Source organism: Anguilla anguilla, chromosome 1 (assembly GCF_013347855.1).
Source record: "Anguilla anguilla isolate fAngAng1 chromosome 1, fAngAng1.pri, whole genome shotgun sequence".
Classification (NCBI taxonomy): Eukaryota; Metazoa; Chordata; class Actinopteri; order Anguilliformes; family Anguillidae; genus Anguilla; species Anguilla anguilla.
The window spans coordinates 46,158,355-46,185,007 of record NC_049201.1 but is presented as its reverse complement, the minus strand read 5'-3'; the positions used below and the strand labels follow the sequence as shown (position 1 = coordinate 46,185,007).

The 26,653-nt window shown below is 40.8% G+C and overlaps 2 protein-coding genes across 3 annotated transcripts in view; one reads left to right on the top strand and one right to left on the bottom strand.

The window, feature by feature from the left end:
* sntb1 (syntrophin, basic 1) overlaps positions 1–13,527 on the top strand; it is a 35,753-nt gene extending 22,226 nt beyond the window's left edge. Inside the window, exons 4-7 of one of the 2 annotated variants that reach the window (XM_035387567.1) lie at positions 3,387–3,523; positions 5,457–5,629; positions 11,683–11,873; positions 12,879–13,527. In XM_035387567.1, coding sequence (XP_035243458.1) covers positions 3,387–3,523; positions 5,457–5,629; positions 11,683–11,873; positions 12,879–12,971 — 594 coding nt within the window. In that variant the 3' untranslated portion in view covers positions 12,972–13,527. Of the gene's footprint in view, positions 1–3,386; positions 3,524–5,432; positions 5,630–11,682; positions 11,874–12,878 lie in introns of both variants that reach the window. The other variant, XM_035387558.1, reaches the window with a different exon arrangement.
* A 9,947-nt stretch (positions 13,528–23,474) lies between these two features.
* Positions 23,475–26,653, bottom strand: part of mtbp (MDM2 binding protein) — a 34,603-nt gene continuing 31,424 nt past the window's right edge. The window contains exons 19-22 of the mRNA XM_035388293.1: positions 25,577–25,814; positions 24,695–24,808; positions 24,321–24,386; positions 23,475–23,985 (exon numbers count right to left, since the gene is read on the bottom strand). Of these exons, the coding sequence (XP_035244184.1) occupies positions 23,947–23,985; positions 24,321–24,386; positions 24,695–24,808; positions 25,577–25,814 (457 nt within the window). The 3' untranslated portion in view covers positions 23,475–23,946. The remainder of the gene's footprint in view (positions 23,986–24,320; positions 24,387–24,694; positions 24,809–25,576; positions 25,815–26,653) is intronic.

Here is a 26,653-nt window from a genome sequence, read left to right as displayed (position 1 = left end):
TTGGCCAGTCCAGAACTTTCCATTTTTTCCCATTGATGAATGCTTTGGATTCATTGGCAGTGTGTTTGGGGGTCATTGCCATTGCTGCAAGATGAAGTGCCGGCTGATGAGGTTTGAGGAATGTCTTTGTACATAGCCAGACAAAATCTGTCTGCACACTTCAGGATCATCCTACTGCCACCATCCGCTGTTACATCATCAATAAAGATGAGCGAGCTGTTCTGGAAGCAGTCATACATGCCCAAGCCATGACACTACCTCCCCCATATTTCACAGATTTGGATCATGTTCCTTCCTTTCTCCACACATTTGGCTTTCCATCATTTTGATAAAAGTTTCTTTTGGTCTCATTTGTCCATAAAACTTTCCGAAGTATTCTCGCTCGTCTCCGTATGTTTTGGAAAATTTTTCTGGCCTTTCAAATCTTGCTGCTGATGAGAGGTTTGCATCTTGCAGTGTAGCCTTGATAATTCTGCTCTCAAAGTCTCCTGCGTCCAGTGACTTGCAATATTTTTACTCTTGACTGCTGGTGATGTGACTGATCATAGTTTTCAGGTTTTGCTTCACAGGTCTTAAGATTCGTCTGTCATCACCGGCAATTGTCTTCCTTGGCCGACCTGTGTGGTGCTTATTTCCACCAGTGGTTTCTTTCTTTTTCAAGACTTTCCAAACAGCTATTCTTGATATATCCACTTTGGTATTCATGATGGTGTATGCCTCCGGACTCCAAATGCAATCTCTGTAGATGAAAACAAAGGCTAGAGTCAAGACTAGACAATCACTGCTCTTTTGTGTATGAACAATCCATGCAAAAAAAACACCTGAACAACCGTTAACACCTGTCAGTCATCTTAACAGTTAACTTGCTTTTCCACAGCTGAAAATAGGGGGACTCGACACAGAAACAGCTGTTTCTGTAAAATGCTAAAACATATGCACATGCAAATTAACATGAAATAAAAGCTGATTGTAGTTTTCTCATATTCATCCAAATTCCTTAGGTATATAGCCTAAAGACCAACTTTAACTCTACCGTTCCGATACTTTTGGAGGTTACTGTGTATTTGGTCTTTGGTATTCGGTTCATTAATTGGACATTGTTGCTTAGGCACTACTTAATTTGTTCCTATTTGACTTCAGAACACTTTTGCGTTGAACATGGAAACACACAGATTCCAGAATATGTTTTTCTTTAAAATTTGAATTGCTGACAAATGCTCTAGTACAAAGTTAATGGGTAAATTTCATTTCAGAGGTTGATACTCCATGATGCTGCTGCTAAAATGGACTGCCAATGACCGGATATTTATGTTGTTATTAATGGTCTTTTTCTTTTTTATATGTACATTTGGTGGCTAGATGGCTCTCTGGTGAATACATGTTTGTAAATCATTCAGATTAACAAAGTCAAGAATTGGTCATTTTACTAATGCATTAGTTTCTTAAGCTTAAACTCACAAAAACGTATTCTTAAAAGGTAAAACATTTTTTTCTATTTTGCTGACCCCTTGGGAGTCTTCTACAGATCCTGAGGGACCCCAGGCGATAGTTCGGAAACCCTGCCTTACTTGGTCACTAGCTAGCAAGACTTTCCATTCTGTTATTCCAGCACGTGTTGTATATGTTTTTTTACGTATAGGTGTTGATGAGGAGGCGCACACACTTCCTACTGCCTGTTGCATTGCTCAGCTTATCTAATCGGTACATGGTATTGCATGCTTTCGTTGCTGCTGCTGCGCTAATTAAAAAAAACTTAAAACATAAATTATCAGACAGTTTGTCACTGTAAATTGTTTAGCACTTAATATTGAATGTGCAGTTACTGTTTGATATTATTTATTATAATATACAAATATATTCTGTATTTTCATATTAGTTATTATTACGTACTAATCTGTTTAAAATTCATAACAGCTCACAAATTCCTGGCTACTTACAAGAACAATGAATTGGAATACATTTTTCTTTGAGACTTGTAGATTATTAAACATCCAGTTATGTTTAGTTTGTTTCATTTTATATACAGTATTATCAGAAGAGTGTTGTTGTGTGCATGGAAGAAAGGACTTTCAGCTTGTGTCAACAAATTTTTGAATGTCTGCTTACCCATCAAAATATGATCTCACCAAGATATAGTAAATAGCTGCACCCAGGTAATGGTGGTGGTGTTTGTGATTTTTTAAATATTATTTTCATATTATAATTCTAGATGTAAAATTAAAGCTATCATCTCCATTTATACATTTTAGCCATCCACCCATTCAAAAGTAATAGAAAGATGTAGTGTACAGCTTCCTTGCTTTCAAAGAATCATTACACAAAATGTCCGTTTGCTCAGAGCTTTCACAAAAATGCCCATTCATTATGTCACTGTCAAGACAACCAGGCCTGAAAGTGCATCTGAGTCTGAGGACAGAAATGCAAAGGAACATGCAGCTCCGCCCGCGTCTTCTGCCAGGTCGCAGATATTTCTCTCTCTGCAAACAGGCGCAACCCGCGGCTGACAATAATTAAAGCCACCGCCTCTGTGGAAAAACAAACACGGAAAGCAATAACTCCATCATTACAGGAGTCGAACAATTCAATAAAACCACTGCCTCAGTTTTGGGGGAAGAGACTGGCAGTGTGATATAACGGTCTAAAAAACATTTGCTTCATATAAAAGTAATTACAATGTACCATGTAAAGTGTACCATATGGAATGCATGTTTTTGTAATTTTTAAATTAGTCACTGTGGTCTGCAGTGTATAATTATAAATTTTGAGCGCAGCTGTATTGCACAATTTGGAACTCCTCATCTGTTTACAAGACCAACTCCGCAAATTGGAACAAACTTTCATATGCAAACAGTTGCACTCGGCACAAACAACCTCTTTCACATGTTCCGAAAAGAAACATGCATGCGCAAATAGACAGCGACGCACACACACACACACACACACACACAAACACACTCATGAGCGCATGTATGCTTTACACCTTACTAACAGGAGCAAACAGACTCGACCGTAGGGCGATATGGCATCATTTCCTGCTTGGTGAGTCACCCTTCATATCTAATGCAACAGATCTGGTTCGATATTCATTAATCATAAGATCTGTAATGAGTTTAGACTTCTAGCTCATAGCTAGATAAACAGTGACACAGACAATTTCACACTTTGTGTTATATTTAGCGTATTAGTGTGAAGAACAAAGAAGAACAAAGTTTATCACAGACACCATTTGTACAACTGTTGCCGTATGTCATGCAGATGATATGTTGGTTAATTGCTGACATCCCTAGCTTGCCTTCTGTGCAAACACACACACACACACACACACACACACACACACACACACACACACCAGTTTCAGAGTCTCGGCCCCTTGTGTTGTGTTGCAGACAGAGAATGAGAAGCAGAGGTGGAAGCCAGTGCTGGTGGTGGTGACGGAGAAGGACCTGCTCCTCTATGACTGCATGCCCCGGATGAAGGAGGCGTGGGTCAACCCCGCACACACATATCCTCTACTGGCCACGCGGTACGCCCTATACACACACGTGCACACACACATCCTCTACTCGCCACAAGGTACACCCTATACACACACGTGCACACACATCCCCTATTCGCTGCAGAGTACACCTCCAACACACACAGACACACACACGTGCTCACACACACACACACACACACACACACAGACACACTCATGCCTGCTCATCATGCAGTATGGAGACCTGTCAGTGTAATAATCAGACCTGGCATCAAGGCAAGATAGTTTTCTGGCATCGAGGCAAGATAGTTGTTGAATTCACTCACTGAAACCAATACCACAGTTATTATTGGCCATGACTAAAGTGCAAACAGATATTATGGTGACCTTTGAGTCATTCCCGATGGGTGAGCCCCATAAGCCAGCAGCACTTGTATATACATTTCCTCAACTTATAAGAGTTTTGCCTTTTTTAAAACATACATTTGGTGGCCAGTGTGGGGCTGAGTTTCTCCAATTCCCATCCCGATTTGGAATGGCTAATCATCTGCAACTGCAGCCGCAGTCATGCTGTGAACCCCACTGCCGATTCGGCAGAATGTACCGTGACATACACGGTTCTCCTCTGAAACACGTGGTGTTGCCAGCTGGTTCTTTTCACACCACAGACTACAGCTAGGTTCACACACACCAGATTCAGAGGAAGTGCTTTCGTATGTGGCTCTCTCATGCAGTCCATGGGTGCCCAACTGACCAGCAGGGTTTTGCCAAATCATTTGATTTTGCTTTTTTATGAAGCAAAATGACTCATTGCATTCACATCTTTTTATAGAAATAATATTGAGATGCCCAATGCCCAATTGCCCAAGCCTCTATTACTGGAGTATTCTAAGTGACTCAGTAAGACACTCACCAAAACCGCAGGTTAGGTCCTGTGATCTAGATATCACAGCTTCAAGTCTGAACAATGTTGGAAGTCGACAGTGGCTGAAAGTCCACAGCAGTCGGAACATTTTTAATGCCCCCCTGGTAGAGCTGGCCAGGGTTTCTCAGGTCACCATTACAATGGGTCCTTCCAATGGCGCCAAATACCCACATGCTACAAGTTCAATGAAAGCTGGTCAGTTTTAGCTCTTCCATAGTACTTTATTTAATACTGGCAATGGTTTTTGAATGGTTGAAAAATGTTTATCAGGATAGTTAAATATGGCAATAGTACAGATGATTGTAGCACTTCCTGCTGTGTCACTCAGCCTAAAAGCTGATGTACACTTTACGCATGTGCTTTCATAGAAGGTTTGCATTCATGCAAAGCAGTGTCCTCCTACTATCTTGCATACATGTGCAGCAATCCATATCTATAAAACGTTAAGAATTTAATCTAATGATAGCCTGCTATGATACTGTACTTTTTACTGCTGCTGTAATTAATTAATGATAGATGGCTAACATAGCAGAGCACACTGTTGTTATTGTTGTCATGGTGATGTTTGTACTATTTGCTTTATCAGGCGTGAAGCAATAAAAAGTTCAAGGTGTCATGCACGAAGGAGTTCTTGGTTGCTCAACTAGCTATTCCTCAGATTCCACCGCCATGAGCTTCTGTTTATTCCAGAAGTTAGTTCTTTGGGTTTCGGTATGATAAGACAGAATCCCGCATCCATAGATAAAGCACATGGTCCTGCACCAAGCTTTTGCATTGAGTTATAAATTCTGAGATGCAGAATTGTGTAGATAATCTGTGTCCATGTGTGTACTTAATATGGAGCATAAATTACCTTTTAGAGTGTTAATTTCTGCTTTCCGTAGTCACTGTTGCCACCATAATCTTACTGAATGAAATATGTGCTTTGTGTTGGAAGTAAGCGTGGGTCAGTGTGTCTGCTTACTGTAATGTAATTCTGGCTGCTGTTGGGGGCAGACTGAGTTGACTGGGTTCCCTGTGCCCTCACAGGCTGGTGTACTCTGGTCCTGACAGGGGATCCCCCCAGCCGGGCCTGGAGCTGTCCTTCGCCACGCGCACGGGCACCAGGCTGGGCATCGAGGCCCACCTCTTCAGAGCAGAGACCAGCAAGGACCTCTCGCTATGGACCAGGCACATTGTGACCGGCTGCCACACCTCTGCCGAAATGATCAAAGAGGTTACCACAAGTGAGTACTGGTCCAAATCCATATGGTCAGAGAGGTCACCACAAGTGAGTACTTGACCGAATACACGCGGTCGGAGAGGTCACCACAAATGGGTACTTGGCCGAATCCACCATAATGCAATAATGAGTATCGTGCTAAAACTGCCCTGCCCGCACATGGTCAGAGAGGTTGCCACAAGGGAGAATTAGACTGAACCATCTTTACTGCATGCAGTCAAAGAGTTGGAAGGCCCCTGTTCATGTTCTGGCTGAGTTTCATAGGAATTTTAACTGTGTCATGTAAAAACTTTGCATGGTCTTACTTTTCACCACCTGATAAAGTTGGTTCAAAATGTTATGGTTGGCTAATCCATAATCAAATCAGATTTAAGAAACTATAATGCGGTGTTAATAAATTGAAAAATAACTTTTTGTTGTTCCTGAGAATAAGCATACAGTATGGTAGGCGTGTGTTTTAGTAATCTTTGAAAACGGATTGTAAGGCATGCTGATGCTGCAATGAACAGGTCTTTCAACCCCAAGAGCACACTGGTGGTGCATCTCCAGCCCTGAGCTGGCCCTTCTTAATGCTGCAAAGAGACTGCACACAAAGGCACTAGCTGAAAGATGATCTCTGGATTGAAAAGCAGTCGTGTTAATCATTGCGGAGATGCTTGATGGCATTATTTCTTTCACTTTCTGTGTCCTGATTACTTCAGTTGAATGTAATGGCAGGAAATATATCATTATGCTGCTTAAAATCACCGATGTTGCCAAATACTAATTACAACTGGGCATGATCAGCTGATGAGTATATCACAGGACAGATACATTTTATGTATTTTTTTCATTTTCATTATGAATTGAGGCAGTATATGGAAAAAAAGTATTCAGTAAATTGAAATTTCAGAATGTAAAGCCAGCATAAATTACGTTGCAGTTACTTAACCATTTCTTGTCCTCAGTGGCCCCAATATTTTCTTAATATTTGCAAAAGCAGCTGTATTTACATTTCATATTTCAGTTTCAGTTTGTCTGTTTAATAAATTATAGCGAATGGAGTGAAACTTTGCCAGAGAATTTTACATTTGCCATATTTTCCTTGGGGGACTGCTCTTATCTTTGGATCATAATAAGAAAATGTCATAGGTGCAATGAAAAGGTCCAGGGATATCATTTGCTCCTGTTTAGCGGCTCTCCTGCAGTTTACATAAGCGATGGGGGGGGGGGGGGTGAGGAGAGGGGGCGGGCTCTATTTTCAGTAATCCTTAATGTACCTCAGACCTCAGCGCTGATGACCTGCAACAGACACAGTGAGAAGACCCAAGTGGTTCGGTGTTCTGGTTTGAGTTACTTTGAGTCCTTCAGAAGGAATAAGTGCCTTTCATCCTTCAGACTGAAATGACACAGACTCACTTCTTACTGTTTTGTTCCCCTAGGCCGATTCCGTTCCCTGCGTAGATTGCGAAATCCCATCCCGTCGCTAATGTGCTCAGTCACTCAGAACCGGACATGGGGGGCGGGGGGGTTCGAATGGGGGTTGCTACATTATATGCATATGGAAAACATTAGGAGTTTCCACTTTTAGAACGGAATGCCACTGCAAAAGTTCTTTTCTGTGTGGTCCCTTCGCGGCGGGGCAGCGGGCGCTGGCAGGGCAGCCTGGGAACTCCGCTCTGCGGTTGCTCCCTCTCCTCGCCGCCGCCGCCAGAGCAGGCACTAGCTCAAGATTCTTTTTCCGTAGTTCGCCGCAGGACAGCTTGGATATGAACAGAACGCTCACATCTTCTGTGAGACGCACACGATTTGAAAAACAAAGCTCATTAATGAGATGCTGAGACTGTGCTGACACAGTTTCTCTCTCTCATGACTATTCAGTTCTGACAAACGTATTTTTCCTGACTATGGATGTGAAAATTATGGAGAAGTATGTAAGTGCTTGATTAAAAAAATAACAAAAAAATTTTGTATTGTTGATATCTACATCTTGATTGAGGCTTTTGTTAGGAAAATTTTCATAACTCCACTCACATTTCCTTGCAAGTGTAGTGAAATCCATTAGAGAAGTAAGAATGTGCTAACTGTAACTGTTATTCTGCATTTGAAACACAATTTTGATAATGTTTTGAAAATGTGTAATGCATCTTTTCAATAAATTTTTTGTATGATTCTTGGATATGTGATGCAGTAATTGTATGTTTTAGCAATCAAAATAAATCAACCAGTTAGGGACTATAATTAATATTAAGTTAGGGACACAGTAATGAATTGTGTCAATTCTGGGTTGCATTTTTTCCCACAAATAATTCAAAGGTAAAATAGTAAAACCACAGATCCTAACAGGTCCTAACCATGACTGGACAGTAGGTTTTTATTGAGCTTTTGCAGATGAATTGAATTGATAAAATGCAAAGGGATATGGAATGAATTTGGATTTGGATGACTGAAATATATATATGTCAGTAAATATTCTGCAGACACTTGTTATGTTATGAATCATACCATGTCAAAGAAACAAAAAATTCACAATCAAGTGTATATAGGAAAGCAGATGAAAGGCCTTTGTGTTTGAGAACGCGCAAGTAGTTTTTAACAGGGAAATCACTGTGAAATTGGCCGGCACTTTGTAGTTACAACAGACAACACTCAAAGAAAGGACTTCATTCATGATTCTCTCCCTTTCTCTGAGCACTTTTATAAAACCAGTCAAGACCTAAATGGTTCAAACAGCAGACCCTTTCTTTGTTCATGAACATGACAAACTCATAATAGTTTCTAATAGTTAGTTTCATTTTTTATAGAAATCAGACACCAAGATTTTTTTTTGTTTGTTTATCTTTGTGAGTCTCTGGTTTTGTTGGCTTATCCATGTTTTGACATTTGATGCTCTAACTCTGCTACTGACAAGCTCATTTTTCACTTTGGCTATTGAGGTTGGGTACAGGAATATAGTTGCATGCCCTAATCCAGGGCGGTTCCCAAAACTTTTAACATCTCAGCCCCTTAAAATGGCCACAGTGTGGCTGAGGATCTTACGTGTATTTAGTGTCATTTAAGTATGTAATAAATGAGAATCATTGTAATCTTGCCAAGGAAATACAAAACACACTTTTTTTGTGTTTCTCTCAACAGAATATGTAATTTATGAAAAGACAAATTATTTTTTTATTTTAATTTAGCCATGTATTTGCAGATTCCAGAAGCCCAGTTTGGAAACTTCTCTCAATGACCCCGTCCCACAGAAACTCTCAGTTCCCTTAGGGAACCCCCTGAAAAACATACTGAGACACAAACTGACAGAGAAATATAGGCATATAGACAGGCATATAGACAAATATAGACAGACAAGTGTAGAAACAAGTATAGACACGGAAACATACTAAACATCCTCTTGCAGTGGACTTAATGGTGGTAGTGGTGGTATAATAGTGGTTCAGTGGTATAATAGTGAGAAGTCAACTGAGAACACAGATGCACAGAGGAAAATGTTCTTATTTTTTCTTATTCTTATTTTTTTGAATCTTATTGCAATTCTTCAAATGATTAGGGAGAATTGAATGGGTGGATATGAGCTACATTTCCAGTCATTCTGTGAAGAGGAACCTCTGCTTTGATCAAAACCATTTCATTACAGACTTTCAGTAGTGTGAGCATGGGTGTTTTCCATGCATCTGGCTTGTTACTGTAGTACATTTTATGAGTCATTAAGGCGGAAGTTGCTCTTGTTTTTCTATGCATGTGTACACTCATATTTGACCCCTTTTGGTTCCTTAGAAGCTTTCTAAAAACAAAACCTAAGGAATTCAATGACTAACTAATGCAAAAGAGTCATTATCTCACAGTGTGAGGAACATGGCTTGTTCAGTTCCTCGCTGCAGTTTGTTGTTACACAGCTCAGGGTTGCAGATTAGCCCTTTAGAAGTTTGGTCCACCGCATCTTGCCTGTCCAAAAACGATTAATGGCAGGCACAATAAAGCATGCAGTACTTGTGCAAGGAAAAGATTAACTCCGCATTAGATTAAGGGTCTTTGTTTCTGGCGCTTGTTCCATATTTGGGGTTTTGGTGGGAAAGGCCCAACTGGCACCAGACTGACATTTCCATTACCTGTGCTGCGATTTCAGAGAAGGGCAGCTGTTGCACCCTGGCCAAATGAGGCCCCGCATTTCTGGCTACAAAGCGCAGCATTCAGCCGGACCGTACCCAAGTTGTTTTCCTCGCAGGAGAGCCCAGCCTGCTTTTTCACAGTTTTTCATTCTTTCATCAGAATGCACACTGATAACCAGAAAGCAATGCTTTTTCTCCTGTGCCAAGTGCTTTCCTTTTATCTTGGTCTTTGAGGGAAGATGAAAGTTTGCATTTTGGGTCCTTGACATCTGAATGACTTGCATGTATTTGCTTATATGGTCAACACAACCATTTCTACTATCCCCCGCACCACCACAAAATAAGTATGGAAAATCTGGACTGGGCTGGATTGAAGAACACTGGGAATAAGATTTGGTGGCAAGCCTCATTTCCCTGATAACACAAGGGCCTTAAACAGGGTGTATCCAGGGCACACAGTTTCACTGGCAAATAATGTGGAGGCAGGGGGGTGATTTTTTTAAGAGCTTGCTCTCTATAATTCACCCACCCAGACATAACCTTTCTGGGATGGGGTGGGACCATAGATCTTTAGTAGAGGAATGGCATTATAAACGTCACAGGTTGTAAATTACCAAATTGAAATAGTTGGTAGTTATGGTAACCGAACTAGATCTGCCTCGCTCTAGAAGATTCTTGTGTTTTCCTGCTCACTATCATGGCTGAAAGGAGATCCTTTGTTAGGAGCTGAAAGCATCTGTGTGTGAGAGAATGTTTCTGGTGGGAAACGCAGAGACTGCGACACCGGCCAAGCATCACAGGTGGGAATAATGTTACCACCACAGTGCCCGGTTCTAAGTGGGTTGTTTTTTTTTGTTTTCTGGAAACTTCCTTTAAAGAAAAATAAGATAAATAAAAGAATAAAAATTTGCTTAAACATGCCATTTGCCTTGTCCAGCATGCAACATCGCTGTGAAGCCAATTTAAGCTCCACGGTGCAAAATTTTGAAAAGTACACAATTCAAAGAATGGGCACACAAATACCGTCCTTTAGTAAGTCAAAGCTCAATTTTTAGGCTTTGCTAAGGCTATTATATAAAAAAAAGTTTTATTTGCACAATATTGATGGCAAATTCTGCTGAGATAATATTCAATGAGATGCCATGCAATATACGTGCCATGTAATTGAAAAAAAATTGGAGCACTGATTGTATACATGGTGTTACGTAATCTACAGTGACAGGCCCCAAGTTCATAAAAATACAGGGTTTTTTAAAATATAAATTGGAGGTTAATTATTTGCATGATGGGTTTTGAAATAAATTAACAACTAGAATACTTGAGTGTAGAATGGTATATCAGTATATTGAAGTGATGTACATTCATCCATCCATTATCTGTACCTGCTCATCCTGAGCATGGTTGCGGAGGGTACTGAAGCCTATCCCAGCATGCATTGGGCGGGAGGCAGGAATACACCCTGGACCAGGCTGCCAATCTGAGTCGAGATTCAAAACCACAGCCTTCTTGCTGTGAGACGACAGTGCTACCCACTGCACCACCGTGCTGCCCCAATGTTCATTCAGCCACTCGAAAGTTTTTTTTTTTTAAATGGCAGGGTATGGAAAAACATGAATAAATTGGTAATTTAGGATTTTGTCCTCAAGACATCAAATTGGCATGCAGGCATGTTTGGAAATAAATATTAAAATTCTTAAATATTTATGCATTTGTGAAAATTTCATGTTAACAGTGATCAGGAATGATCAACAAACATCACTACAGCCTTACCCGAGATGACTACCATGCTAACATGACAAAGAGAGAACTCATGTTCACGCTGTACATAAAAGCGAGAAGCAGTGTGCAATACCAAACTGTCACCTCCAACGTGAAAAGGCCATAGCCACTACAGCCCTTTTTTTTATCAGGCAGAAAGACCCCAGAGAAGCATATGTGCTCACATGACCCTTCTGACCTCCTGTTCCAGGTTGTATGTACAAGAACCAGGAGTGCCGCCTGACCATCCACTACGAGCAGGGCTTCTCCGTGCAGGCCGAGCTGGAGGGGGGCTCCCTGCTCAAGCCGCTGTTCAGCTACCCGTTTGAGAAGCTCAAGATGTCTTCCGACGACGGCATTCGGATGCTCTTCTTGGATTTCGGCGGAAAGGAGGGTGAAATTGTGAGATTCCTGAGGTTTCCGTGCACCAAATCGACCGTGTGTGTGGCATGAGCTGCTTTTGGTAGCTTATTATGTATCAAGTTACATATAGCATAATACACAGCTCCCTGTCGTAATAGACACACCATGTCAAACACATCCTCCCGCATATGCGAACTAGGGATTTATTTGACTCCTTCATTTAAATGTTAATGTAAGTTTCTAACTGACTGACAGCCTGCCAACTTTTATACAAGTACAGTGTATTCGGTCCATATTTGTGCATGGTGCGCGCTAGGACTACTGGAACTCCACCGCCATATGTTTTTTTTAGATACCAGGAAACAAGGATTAATGAATGTTTCCAATTCCAAATTCCCAATGTGCCTGATTTCCAAACAGTGCACCAGTTGACCTTGTATACTGCTATACTACACTGTGAAAGCGGAATTTCAGTTGTCTATCCATTGCTTTACATAGGCTGATTCATTCAAGCATTGCCACTGATATGTTAAAGCATATTTTCATTATCTCCTTATTATTGCCCAATATTCATCTTTTGCCTAGTCACATTGAGGTCTGTCATGCGGTAGTTTATACCTGTATACATCATACATTGCATACAAGTCACACAATACTTTGTGCCCCATCTGTAGGAGCAGAAACATTGCCACTTCAGCACAAAAGCTAACATTTAGCAGTAAAGATAAACAATGTTGAGAAACAAAGCATTTGCCAAAAGGCACAAGTGGAATTAAATTTTCTCTCCCCCACTGGGTGGTACATTTTAAACATGAATTATGCAAGTACGTAAGTAAACAGGCTGTATTAATTATAATTTGTACAAGAGTGCCAGCAAGCATTAATCATGACACTGCTGTCAAAAATATAGCAAAATAGCAGGGCTAATTTGAATGTTCCCATTTTGGTAAAAAATACATTTCTGATTAACTTTTATCGTTAAATCTTTGTTGTGGTCGTGCATATACATTTGGAACTAATGTGATCCCTTTTCTTGTTTCAAAGCAACTGGACCTACATTCTTGCCCAAAGCCTGTAGTCTTCATCCTCCACTCCTTCCTCTCTGCAAAGATTGCCAGGCTTGGTTTGGTGGCATGAGGAAGAGGACATTGTTCTGAACCACATCAAAGACGAGGGATGTGCACATTGGAACTAAAAGACTGAAGTACAAACCCAACACAGGACCCACTCTGTTCCGGAGTCAATCAGCTCCAAACAAATGGAAAGCATTTCACAGAACAATTAGCTGATTTCTGTATTTATAGAATTACACACGTTACCCGTGGAATATTAACAGTGTAATGATAACCGCTCTTACTCCAGAGATGATTTTTTAATGAAAAAAAAAAAAATCATGTGCTTTAGAAAAATGAATTGATCAATGAGAACAACACTAACATTCTTTTGGAATTAAAACAATACTGGAAGTATCATTTAGCATTCATTCCACTGCTAAAATGCTTGATTAGCAAGCTGTCTGCAAAATGTTTAGAACTAACCTTAATGTTAGTGAGGGTAAAAGGAAGGCTTGATTGTGTGACATCAGCCTTTAGCTTCAAGTGAACTGTCATACATATTTGGCAGCTAATGTGAATGACTAAGATAGCTTTTGAATTTTTGTTAAAACACAGAAATTACATATTTAAAACCACAATTTTTCTTGTCACTGCTTTTTATTTCTTGCTAGAGGAATCTTCCCCATATTGACAAATTCTAATAATTGTTATTTTCATGTGTGATACCCATTCCCCACACACATTCTAACGTGACAAGCCTTGGTAATACTCTGTGATCTCTGGTCTAAATAAAGACTGCTAATCCAGAACATTCTTTCTGATGCTGCAGAAAAGGGAAACCAGGAAAGCCCTATTGAATTGCAAATCTGAAAATTTCTTACAAGCTCCAATATACAGGTTCCCAAACACACACACACACACTTCGCCTGTCACATGAACTGCAGTTATCTCATTACAGTGCACACCCAGCTGTTTCAACATATTAAATTTCAATTCCGTATTTGAGTAAAGGTATATTAATAAGGGGTGGATCCCAGTAAATCCGACAAAGCAGCTTTCTCTTCCAGCACCAAATATTCCACATTGCACTCTCAGAAAATGCCCTTACATGCACACACAGTCCTCCTTTGACAGTATTTAGCCCACATGTCCTGTAACGACTCTGTCCGAGCACACAGAAGTGAACTTCAGGAGTCTGCGATGCAGCTCTCGGCTAGAAGCGGGATCCAAAGCTCACACAAACAAGGGCATTGTTAGGCCCGGAATGCAGGCTTGCAAATCAAAGGCCGGGAGAGCTTCCAAGTTAACCAGTAATTAGAGTGGGTATTGTCCCAGCCCGGAGGCTCCCAGCAGCTTCAGCCATCGGACGGTCGTAGATTTTTGGGCCAAGACAAGCCCTTCGGTGGGGGAGGTTTAGTAGGACGTCCCGGGTCTCACCACAAATAATCCCTAATAAGCCACATACCTCTAGGAAACAGCAGGTTATCACCGGCTTTCTGGCAGTGAGTGCGAGATGCGGCAAACTGTTGACCTGGGGTTTGTGTTGTTTTTCGGGCCATGCCAGAAGTACATCATTTAACAGATGCACCATAAAAAAAACTTGGTAGGATGCTCAAGGTCGTTTCATACGCAGGCTGATTGTGGGACGTTTCCAAAACTAGTTTCTACAACCGATAAGCTGTAAAACCACTGTACCTTTTGCTGAATTATATGATTATCAATCCCTTTTCAGAGGCAAAAGTCTCAAAGGTCCTCATAAATAATTTATATTCTTGTTTTTAGTCATTGCAACCGTCATTACCATTCATTACAACAATATTGCTAAACAACAGAGCTATATGAGATACTCTTTCATTGGGCCTAGCATAGAAACTAAAGCATTTCTCATAAAAGCATGCTTGCCTAAAATGAACAGAGCCCGAAAATTCTTCTTGTGCATCATCCTTGAGGCTTGGGAGGAGACTGATTAACGTATGTGCCAATACATTACAAGCATGTATCGGACGTTTTTATCCAGAGAAACTTTTTTTTTTCCCTTTTTACATAGTACCTATTTAAACAGCTGGATGATTACTGAAGCAATTCAGTTTAAATACCTTGCTCAATGGTACAATGGCAATGTCCTACCCAGGAATCAAACTTGCAACTGCAGGTTCCCCAGCCATTATACTACACTGCTATGCTGTACCCTGCCAACAGATCCGATGATCTTAATTGAAATGGTTGCACTGAATTAGCACCTTTTCATTGTTATTAAACCTGTTCCTTTGAAGTGCCAGCTGCACACTCCCATGGTGACGGGGCTTCTGGACACAAAACATCGAGGGAGTCTCTGTTGGAGTTCCACATCCACACTAGGAGATTGACCTTGGCCCCAAGTTGCACTGCTGTAGTTTGTTTTATTTTGAGACTTTACTTTAGGTACTGCCTATCGTTAAAATTAAAGGGCAACTTCACTCTAAATTCAACAACATACCTATCTACAAGATATCTATCTTCCATTTTTATAAAAACCTTCAGAAGTGACTCATAATAAGATCCTGACAACCACAAGTTAGATGCATTTTTTAACCCTTCCAACAGTGGAGGGATGTATAAAGTACAATAGTTTCCCTTTAAATGCTAACAAGAGATGTCACATCTCAATGACCTCCAAAACGTGAAATGGTCTTTTGCAGATAAGGCAGAGAATTTGGTTTTGAACCATGAAATATAGGTCATACAAATAATTCAGACAAAACAGACCAAAACAAAATTCAGATTTGTGGGTACCGTTCCCCTTTAAAGTCATATACATGCGTTTTTATGTTTTGTAGAATGTGCTGTGGCATCTTTGCATATCACGCAGACAATAGGGCTTTCAGAATAATTTCACAGTTCCTTCATAAATCCAATGTAAAAAAAACTTGTTTAATTCAGATGAGAAATTTATTGTGAGAAAATGTTAACAGCGTAATATTTAAATTTGCAGGCTTTCTGTTTTTTTCCCTACTTGCCTAATCTCATTGCCATGACAAATTTCTTCCTCTAGAGTAGCTAGTTGTTTACAAAATGAGCCAACCAACTCTGAACCAACCACCAATGATGAAGCAGGTTATCTTTCAAGAATATCTAAGAATTCTTGTTTGCAAAGTGTTTGGATTCCATGCAGTTCACAGGAAGATTCAACTGGAGGACACATTCATTTTCAGAATTTGCAAAATGGAGTTCAGATATCACATTGCAACTAGCAATCTGAGGGTCCACTTTTAAACTCTGACGAGTTGTATCCAGCAGTATGAGATAAGAACCGGAGGTGCCTGTGACTAAACAGAGATAACTGCATTTTCTCCTGATTATCTATATGCGCATTAGCCGTGGAAAAATACAATTGCCCATAACAGCTCAGGTAAAGTGTGGATACTGTTTGACAGTGTTCACATTTAATTATAGGTAAATATCACATTTTTTAATATATTCAAATGGTTACATTGTTTGAGGACGTTTCTTGGAAAAAGTGACAGCCCTAATGGACAATCCCTAAAATTTAATGAGGGGTCATACTTGAACAGTAGTAAAAAAACTAGAGAGAAGGAACGATGGAATGACATGGAATGAATATGAAGCTGTGAGGTAAAGCAGTGACAGTCATTATAAAATTCAAACATGAGACTTCTGTTGCTTGCCAGAAGTTCTGTGCTATTTTTATAATAGTGCTGGCCTTTTGTAGCTTAAGTACTTTTCTTAGTTTTGAATGTTTTGAAAGCATTTTGTCTTTCATATGTCGCAGATCTACTTATTGATAGGATCGAGTGTAGCGAATCCCACACCATCTGCAACCACCCTGCTTTTTCACACGCGGCCTAGACATAGCTGGTAATCTAAGATGAAAACTGAAATTGGAGTCTTTTGGAGACAGATTTTTACATGGGTTTCAGATGTTCTCAAGGGGACATTCCAGAGGTTATAACACAGAAAAAGAAGACGATGTAAAGTCCTCGGTTTATACAAGTCAATTTTCTGGCAATTTCCAGCTTGAAAGTGTGTGCTTCCTGTACTGTAGACGGCAGGACCTTGAATTTGCCCATGCATCATCTGCACGTAATGGGCCTTCGTAACGGCCCATTACACATAGGGAAAAAGTTCCCATATCGTTGAGAAATGACAGATCAGCCTATGCAAGTCACATTATGCTTTCACCCAAAAACATAGGCTAAGTTCTGCTGGAGGGAAAATGGCTTGGCAAGGTGGGACGTCTCATTTGCAGAAAATCAGGCCAGATGCAAAGACTTGCATTTAGGAATGCGTCCTATGAAATATGCAGCCTAAATGAACACACCAGCAGAGCAGAGGCATGTGAGATCGTGGATTGATATCACAATTTAAGTTATCAGAAAGCTGGAAACCAATCGATGCAAGATAGCATGTTCTTATGAATATCTTTAAGCACACTGTTGTTATATGGAACCGTATCAAAGGACTGTTCCTCAGAAACCCTTCATTTTTAATATGCATATTCCTTGCCTATCTGTAAAGACTGAAACTGAAGCAAGAGCTCCAGATACCAAATAGTTATTGAGAAATAAATTATCAATGATCATCCAAAATGGCTGCCTTTAACCGAGGCATCATTTTCAGATGTCTCCATCTCTGGGAAAAATAGGGATAAGAATCTCCTACTTTTTGTAAACTTACAAGGGCAACCAAAATAAGTTATTCATACTTCAAAAACAAGCAATCTTTGCAAAATAATGGTTATAAATGAATACTGGTTAAACATCTTCAACTGAGGAAAATCACATGGGCATTTTTTCAGCCTTATTCTTCATTATTTTCATGGAGATATATACCATTACTTCAGGTAACGGTATATATCTCCATGGAATAATGGAAATTAGCAAAAGGCAAACTTCAGGTTGAGTTCTGTTAGTAGAACAAGGTGACAAATTAAAATTAGCACAATGTAAATTCCATACAGACATTAGGAAGAATTTCTTCACACAGAGAGTAGTCAATGTGTGGAATCGCCTGCCAGGTCACGTAGTAGAGGCAGAAACTCTGGAGATTTTCAAGACTAGGCTTCATACGGTGTTAGATACTATCTAGTCTGTATGTAATCAGAGCACTAATTTAATCAGGAAAATGGTGAGTACTGTTGAGCTGAATGGCCTGCTCTCATAATTATGTTATGTTATGTTATGTTATACACAGCTAAGTGGTGGATTTGGATATCACCTTTACATAACTCCTTCATGTTAAAATGATGAATTAAATTTTATACTGTTATGTCTACGTGAATGTAATATAGCCTGGCCACCGAAGTTCACTGCTCAGGTTCAGTGTTCCAACATAAAAAACCCACACTGTTGCAAACTACTGCCCTGTTTAAAAACAAATAAATAAAGAAACACACAAAGATTTTTAACATATAATTGTTTTGGGATGTGCAAGATTATTTTTCCTATAGTTTATAGTTGTGAAATGTCCTCTTGTCCGTGTCCAAAGAGGGTATTGCATCAAGATAGGGACCATTATCAGGATTAAGAATTTTTTTTTTAACCATAAAGGAGTTCCATAAGGATGATGATTTGGCACACATATCAACATTACATCACTATGCTTTATTTGTCAATGTGTCAATCTTAATCTAATTTTCATATGTACTACATTCATATTTTGTGCAAAATTGTACTCATTTAGGGTTCTTTGTATTCTATCTTACATACGGTCAGATAAGTGTTAACCCCCCCAAACTGGCAGCATCTTGGAACATCTTTTGACTCCTGTTTCTGTTAAACTATGCATTATACCATGTCTACAATTTTGTTGTATTCAGTTTAATACACAAAAACTGCTTGAAGTATGAGGAAAATTGTAACCATAAACCAGTAAAACACCTAAATCCTGGTTGAATTTTGATGGAGAGACCGAGCTATAATCTACTGCAAATTTGAAGGTTGACATTTGCCGGAAGCATTTTCAATCTAGTACAGTATATGCATGTTGGAAATAGCCTACTATAGGGCATTAGTCATGATCGTAAGCCAAACTTTCTGCTTATTCACCAAAATAAATAAACAAATAAAATGGAACATGTTCTGACAAGTCGCTCTTCCGCTAAATTATTAATCCGGATAATCCACAATATGAAAGTTTTTTCCCAACGTGATAAAAGTACAAAACGAAGCATGTGTTCAGCATTCGAGTCCCACATCTCTACAGTACAACCCACGGTTCCCACAATACCGTGGTGCCCAGTGCCCGCGGAGAGGACAATGGTCTTGTGTTGAACAAGAACGCTTCTGCTGCCAAGTCTGCCTCTCCTGCGCAGAGTGGGACCGGGTGAACCACGGGATGAAAGACAGGGGTCGAGATGTCATCCCACAAACATGCACCCAGCTGTCATCATGTTTTTCACCAAGATAATAATGGGGAATAAACGCGAGATCGCACGTACTTTTAATTTGGAAAACAGCCCCCGGGATACTCGGATGCCGTTTAATCATCGCAAATTACATACCGCTGCTTTGACATTAAACGCAGACTAGAATGACAATGCAATCTTCTTCAGGTTTCTAAAGACTTGGAACCTGCGCGAGGAATAAACAGATTGGTGTAGCCGTTTCCTTTTCACATTACAGAACAGCCACCGTGTTGCTTATTTCACAGTTGGACGCCCTCCCTGTAATTGCGTACATTACGGAAACATGACCGTGAAGTCCGACGGAGGCAACCTCGCCTGTGGAATTTCATCACTGACTGCAGGGATCAATGAATTAAGTTTGCGCAATTGAGAAACTTTAGGACGATGCAATGGATGATTGAGTAGCTTACTTGCGGAAGCAGCAGGGTTTAAATCACCAATGTGCAATTGCTCCAATGTGAAGGTTAAGGGCATTGCACAAGACTAATGCAATGTTGGCAACTTGGCATGGCTTTAAAGGGCATTAGGAAGGAATCACATCATTGCATAAAACAATCACTACATATTCTAACAGATCCATCAGATAGCCAGCTCATTACTCTTCACATTGAATATATCAACTTCAAAGACAAGGAGACAACCTTTACACAGTATGTATCTTAAAATACATTAAGAGATGTGATCAAGGACAATATTGTGGCATTTAATGTTTTGCACAGTGATATAGCACTTAAAAATCATATTACAACCAGAACCTCTTGTAGTTAAGAAAAATGGAGGGCAGAAGTAACCTAGGAGCTGACCATGTGGTTAGACCTGTGAAATCATATAAGGTACAACATTTGGATAATCAATCGCAAATAAATACATAAGGAGCTAGCAGGTGTGTGTCGGGACAATTTCTTGCAGCAACCCAACAGTTATAGACAAACCCAAATACTCCAGGGTTGAATCAAACCTGGAGACTTCGCACATGAATCTTTACCACTTTGCACTCTGGCACAATTAGAACTCCACACTCACATTATTTGAAGGTGAATTCTGCATGTGCCTTTGGCTTAATTTCAGCACTTATCAGCAGCTATTTCTTGCGGCCGGTCCCGGCGCACCCCTGTGTATTTCTGGTTTTGTTCCAACAGAGCTCTCCATTGATGAGGTTTGAAGGAGCTGATAATTGAACACTAGTCCCGCATTTAACATCTCTTGAGACTAATCAGCTTTAGGGCACTGAAGACAGAAGTGTTGCTGGCAGCATTTTAGTGATAATAGAACAACAAAAGCACTTTTTACCCCTCAAAACATCTGTTGCCAATTCACAGTTAGGTGTTGCTTACATTGTTGTGGGCACTATCCCAATTAATTAGACAAATCCTGATTCATCTCAGAACTGATTTATATCTCTAATTTATTTTTAAGGGCTATATATAAACAAGGCACTTCTTTGTCCTCTGAGGAACTGAGACTGTTTGGGCTATTGTATATAGTAACCTGCATGTTCCTAAGAGGATCCAGATATATTCTTCCATATTCTTCCTTTTCCTGTCTACCTGAGACACCATCACCATTTCTGTAAACTACATAATAAACCGTGAACTTAGTTACTGTAACCAAGTTACAGATTTCAACTAAAATCCTGCAATCAGACAGTGCTAGCACATTTCAGCCAGAGCAGTGTTACAGTCCAGTAGTAGTAGAGTTGGCTTGAATCTCTACCTCTGATTGGAATCCTTCAAAATCATGATTCCAAAAAAGTAACTGACTGCTGGTGTTGGGTGTACTTACCTGACATCAGAGCATTAACCCGGTCAGTCAGAGTACCGCGAGGCCATGAGCCTGACAAGTGAGGTTTACTTTTTGTAATGCAAATGTTTGGTCATAAAATTGTTTAATTTTTTTGTCTACCACACATAACTATCCCTTGTGAACTCCTCCTTGTCTTCTGGATGTTTCCCCTCTTCCTTCAAGCTGGCCCACATCACCCCACTGCTGAAAAAGCCCACTCTGGATCCCTCCGTCATCCAGAACTACCGTCCTGTTTCCCTTCTCCCTTTCCTATCCAAAACAATTGAACGAGCTGCTTCTAACCAACTCTCCTCTTTTCTCTTACTAAACAACCTCCTGGACCCCCACCAGTCCAGCTTCAGACCTGGCCACTCGACAGAGACCGCACTCCTCTCGGTCAGTGAGTCGCTTCACGCCGCACAAGCAGCCTCCCATTAATCTGTCCTGATCCTCCTAGACCTTTCTGCTGCCTTTGACACAGTCAACCATCCCATCCTCCTGTTCTCCCTGGCAGCTATGGGGATCTGTGGCACTGCACTAGACTGGATTGAGTCCTACCTCTCCGGTCGCTCCTTCCAAGTCGAATGGGCTGGTGCAGTATCGGCACCTAGCCACCTTGCCACAGGAGTTCCCCAGGGCTCAGTCCTTGGTCCCCTCCTATTCTCCCTGTACACCCAATCTCTTGGTCCTGTAATCTCTGCCCATGGGTTGTCCTATCATTGTTATGCCGATGACACCCAACTCTTTCTCTCCTTCCCCCCCTCTGACACACAGGTCTCTGCTCGCATCTCTGCTTGCCTGAGGGACATCCAGAGCTGGATGGACAACCACCATCTTAAGCTGAACCCAGGTAAGACAGAGATGATCTTCATCCCTGCTCCATCCTCTAACCTTCTTGACTTTTCCATTTCCCTAGGGGACACCGTGGTGTCATCATCACCCACCGCAAAAAACCTTGGAGTGGTGATGGACAACAGACTGTCCCTCTCCCAGAACATCACGGCGGTGAGTCGAATGTGCAGGTTCTTCCTGTACAACATCCGGAGAATCCGCCCCTTCCTCACCACCTACGCAACCCAGCTCCTGGTTCAAGCGATGGTCCTGTCCCGCCCGGACTACTGCAACTCGCTGCTGGCTAGTCTGCCAGCATCCGCCATCAGACCCCTGCAGCTCATCCAGAATGCTGCAGTGCGTCTGGTCTACAACCTCCCCAGACATTCCCATGTCACCCCCCTGCTCACTGACCTCCACTGGCTGCCTGTTATGGCTCGCATCAAACAACAAAGACCTTGGTGCTTGCATACCAGGCAGCTAAGGGGTCAGCACCAGGGTACATCCAGAGGATCATCAGACCCTACACACCAGCCAGACCTCTCCGTTCTGCCACCTCTGGACGCTTGGCACCTCCCCCTCTTCGCGTCTGTACTTCCCGCTCCCGTCTGCTGTCTGTTCTGGCCCCTCGCTGGTGGAATGACTTCCCCGTGGCGGTCAGAACAGCAGGGAATCTTACTACCTTCAAACGCAGACTAAAGACTCATCTCTTCAGGCTGCACCTCTCCCCACCCCTCCCTGGCCTATAGTTTAGCTCAATGTACCTAGTTAGGATAATACGATTATGTTAGTTTATTTGGCAGGATTGTTTTTGTCTGATTAGGCAAATGTGATTCCAGTGCTAGTTTGTACTTGGTAGGATTGTTGTTTGCTGAACAGGTTACTCTACAGGGTTGGAGTCCTGATCAATGTGGTCACTTCTGGCACTACGATCTTTACTTCACTCTAGTGTGTTTCTTTTGCACCTCTGCACCTTGAACTAATGCACTTGTTGTACGTATTATTTGTAATACAAATTCCACCTTTTATTCTGTATTCTGGTTTTGTGATGTAAGAAATGTGAGAGTCCATGCGCAAGCTGCATTGGAATGCTGCTGCTATATCTTTCCAAAAATGTAGGCGTCTGTAAAAAATATGAATATGAAGTGTGCAAAATGTTCAACAAGCACATACAGAATGTGATGTTCAGGTGTCCACATACTTTTGGCCATGTAGTATGTGTATATATATATATATATATATATATATATATATATATATATATATATGTTCTTTTCTATTTGCATTTACTTCCAGTAAAGCATCACATTGTCAAGATGAAGGACGGGGCATTTAAGTAGAAAAAGTAGGGTAAATCCATCTAATTTTTATGTCACACTTTTAGGACAAGTAACTTTAAAATGCCTTCATTGTACTTTGTTCTACATATTGAATACCATATAATTTACTAGAAAAATAGGTATTGGGCCTTATAATAAAATAAATCATAAAAACCGATAAAACAGACTCTAAAATATACATAATACTTTGTCTGCCTAATTCCAGCAAGCGTATTCCAGGACTCTTAAATTAATTATTTTAAACAAACACTTTAATGACAACATTTAAAAAAATAGATACAAAAACATTTCAGACAATCACAGAAATAGAACATGACATATTTACTCGAAGGATATCCCTGAGAACCTACTATGTACAGAAAGTTATAAGTCATAAAAGTAGAAATAATGCATTGAGTACTCCTCCAGTTAATGCTTCGACCCTGCCTGCATTTTCTCACTCCAGCCATGATTTAATCTATTAAAAGCAGACTATTCATAACAGTTCTCTTTATCTCAGCTTTCAAAAAGTCTGCCTGTCCAGAAGCCAAGATACATAAACTGCAGATAAATGTATAAACAGAATAAAATATATATTAAAACAAAAAAACAAACACTTGCACGTACTGCAATGGTTGCCATGGTGACGAGACCACATGGTCCCAGAGCCCAAGAAACCCATTGGACACCAGTGACCATGCGCTGCAGACGACCCCCCTCCCTCACTTCGCAGAGGCCTTTTCCAGAACCCAATCAATAACCTGTCAGGAATTTGAAAAAACAAAATACAAAGATGACCTACTACGCACAGTCAAACGCTGTACGGATATAAGTCTTTTGATACAAATCTGGTTGTACTCATACGGTTAATTCTGAACCAAGCAGCTGCCAGTCAATACCGAAACCCACTCTGAGAACACTGCAGATGACGTAGATAAAAACATTTTTTCTAAGTGTTCATTAAAAAAAAAAAAAAAAACTAATTTCGACAGTTATTGTGAGGTTTGTTATCTGGTCCGTTATCTGAAATAGGGCTATTCTGTCAAAACTACTATCACCGTTTGTGCATTTTGCTACGTGATGAAACGGCAGTTACCTGCTTCGCATTGCTGCTGGCGGCTTTTTTCATTTCCTCATGAAGACCTCTGGAAGTTTTCAAATCCTGTTTACCACACAACAAACACGGGGAAAAAAACAGGAAACGGAACCGTTGTAGACAGCCAAGGTCTGCGCTCAGTCAATGAGCTGTTGTCTGAATGGACTGTTGTCTGCTGTGTTGGTTTTGTTATTGGTTTCCTCACAATGAGTCACTTCGTAAGTTAGCATTACCACAACGATGCTAACAACTGGAAGGTCATGCACTGCACAGAGGCCCTAACTTGATTGGCACTGCTCAGGGCTTTCCTGTTGCAGTCTCGTGGGACCTCGTTGCACCTTTTGTACATTTAAAAGGGGGATGCCAGAACGTACCTTGAGATAGAACTTTGATATTTCGTAAAGCCTCTGGCTGCAGGCACCGAAGCTGCTGTGTTCACCTGTGATCCCATGGTGCTTCAACGTTTTCGCCACAACCTCTTTCAGCATCTGAAACAAAACAGGTGACTCACTAAACGAAACCGGTGCCTTTTCTCACATTAAAAAGTGTTTCCCCCTCAGTAAACTGGAAAAACTTTTTTTTTTTTCTTTTTTTTTTAAACAATAAGAAAGAAAACAACAAAACTATAATGTTACTCTGTATCTTTGGTTACGTTAAGCAGGCAGAATTAAACCTTTATCTTTATCATAAACACTCATCTTTAAGATGTAATAGCTAATCACGTTATTCTTGTTGGATTCTGTTGTTGGGATTAGTGGTGGTTCAGATTACCAATTACAAAACTCATAGGTTCAATTTATTTCAGGCAAAACATTTTCAACGATGCACAACTTCACAGACTGACTACTTTGGATTAACCTCAATTAAGCTTATGAAGGAAAACCAAAAACCCTTTATTTAGTCATGAAGGATAAAGCATTTTGACAGCAGGTCCAATTTAATTTATTTTCCAAATCCAAATGAATAAAGGCAGGTTTCTCCCTACTGCAGTAGAAAAGCAGGGCTAAAAGTACTTCAGTGTCTTTCAAGTTAGCTTTGAATCAAAAACATATTTGCCTTAACTTACTGTTGAGGGAAGGTCATGTGACTACCAATGAACAATGAATCCTAGCACGTTTACAATGTTGCTTCAAGGATGGGACCTTGGTCGTTTCTTTGAGACAAGCTGTCCAAACAATGCTGAAATGCATCAGCCGCAATAAGTCTATGAGCATTCCCAACCCATATGGCGTCTTACTCAGCGCAGGACTGCTCACCCTAGAATGCTTCTGCGAGCGGGACTCCTTGCCGGCCTGGTCCCCGGAGGGGGCTTGAGGCAAGCCCTGGGTGGCCGGTTGCTTGGGGGCCGAGGGGGCCACAGGGGCACGTCTGGGGCCCGCGGAGTGGGACTGGGAGCTGGGGCGCTGCTGTCTTAAGGCCCGCAAGGCCGGGTGGGTCCCACTGCTGCCGCTGCACTGGGAGCCCAGGGACTCGCTGCTCTCCGACTTGCACAACCTGAGGAGGGAAGCGGTCAGGGCCCTTCGACGGCATTAACAACACCGCGACCACACACGCGTGCCACCGCAGAAATCTCCATCCTCCCCAACTGCCATCTTGGTTTCCACCACTATCAGGAAGAGTCATCAAAAACCTGCAGTTTCATTTATGAGTTGAGTTCATGCACCCATATAGAGGCACACTGCAGCCAAGTGCAGACAGGGCAAAGGCATTATTAACAAGACTGAAGCTAAAAAATACATGAAGTTATTTTGATAAAATGGCACCATAAATATTGTATTATCCTGGGTGTTCACTGAAATGATACAAGTTAAAATGAATTATTCTTATCGAGTACTTCTTTTCGCACAAATCTAGAAAACCACACGCAGACGTACATTTTGTTTCACTGCGCTCGATGAAGTGTATCAGAAACCAAAATATACAATGGGTATTACTTTGCAGTAAAGCTCTGGTATATTAAAGTGTAACCAAATTGCACTGCCACAGCCAATCTGCTGGCCAATCTCTGTATGAGAGTATAAAGGAGTATGTATACAGTGCAGTTCGTAAGCATTTGGTCAGTGAAACTATTTTTGTTGTCCTAGCTCTATACTTGAGCACATGGATTTGAAATGAAACAATGCGTACAAGGTTAAAGTTCAGACTTTCAGAGTTCATTTAAGAATATTTACACCCATATCCCTAAAGGAATCACAGGCCTTTTTAAGCACCTTCTTTTCATTGGACCAAAAGTAATTTGACGAATTAACATAACCTTAAAATCATCATATTTAGTACTTGGTTACAAATCCTTTGCACTCAAAGACTGCCTGAAGTCTGAGACCCATAGACAT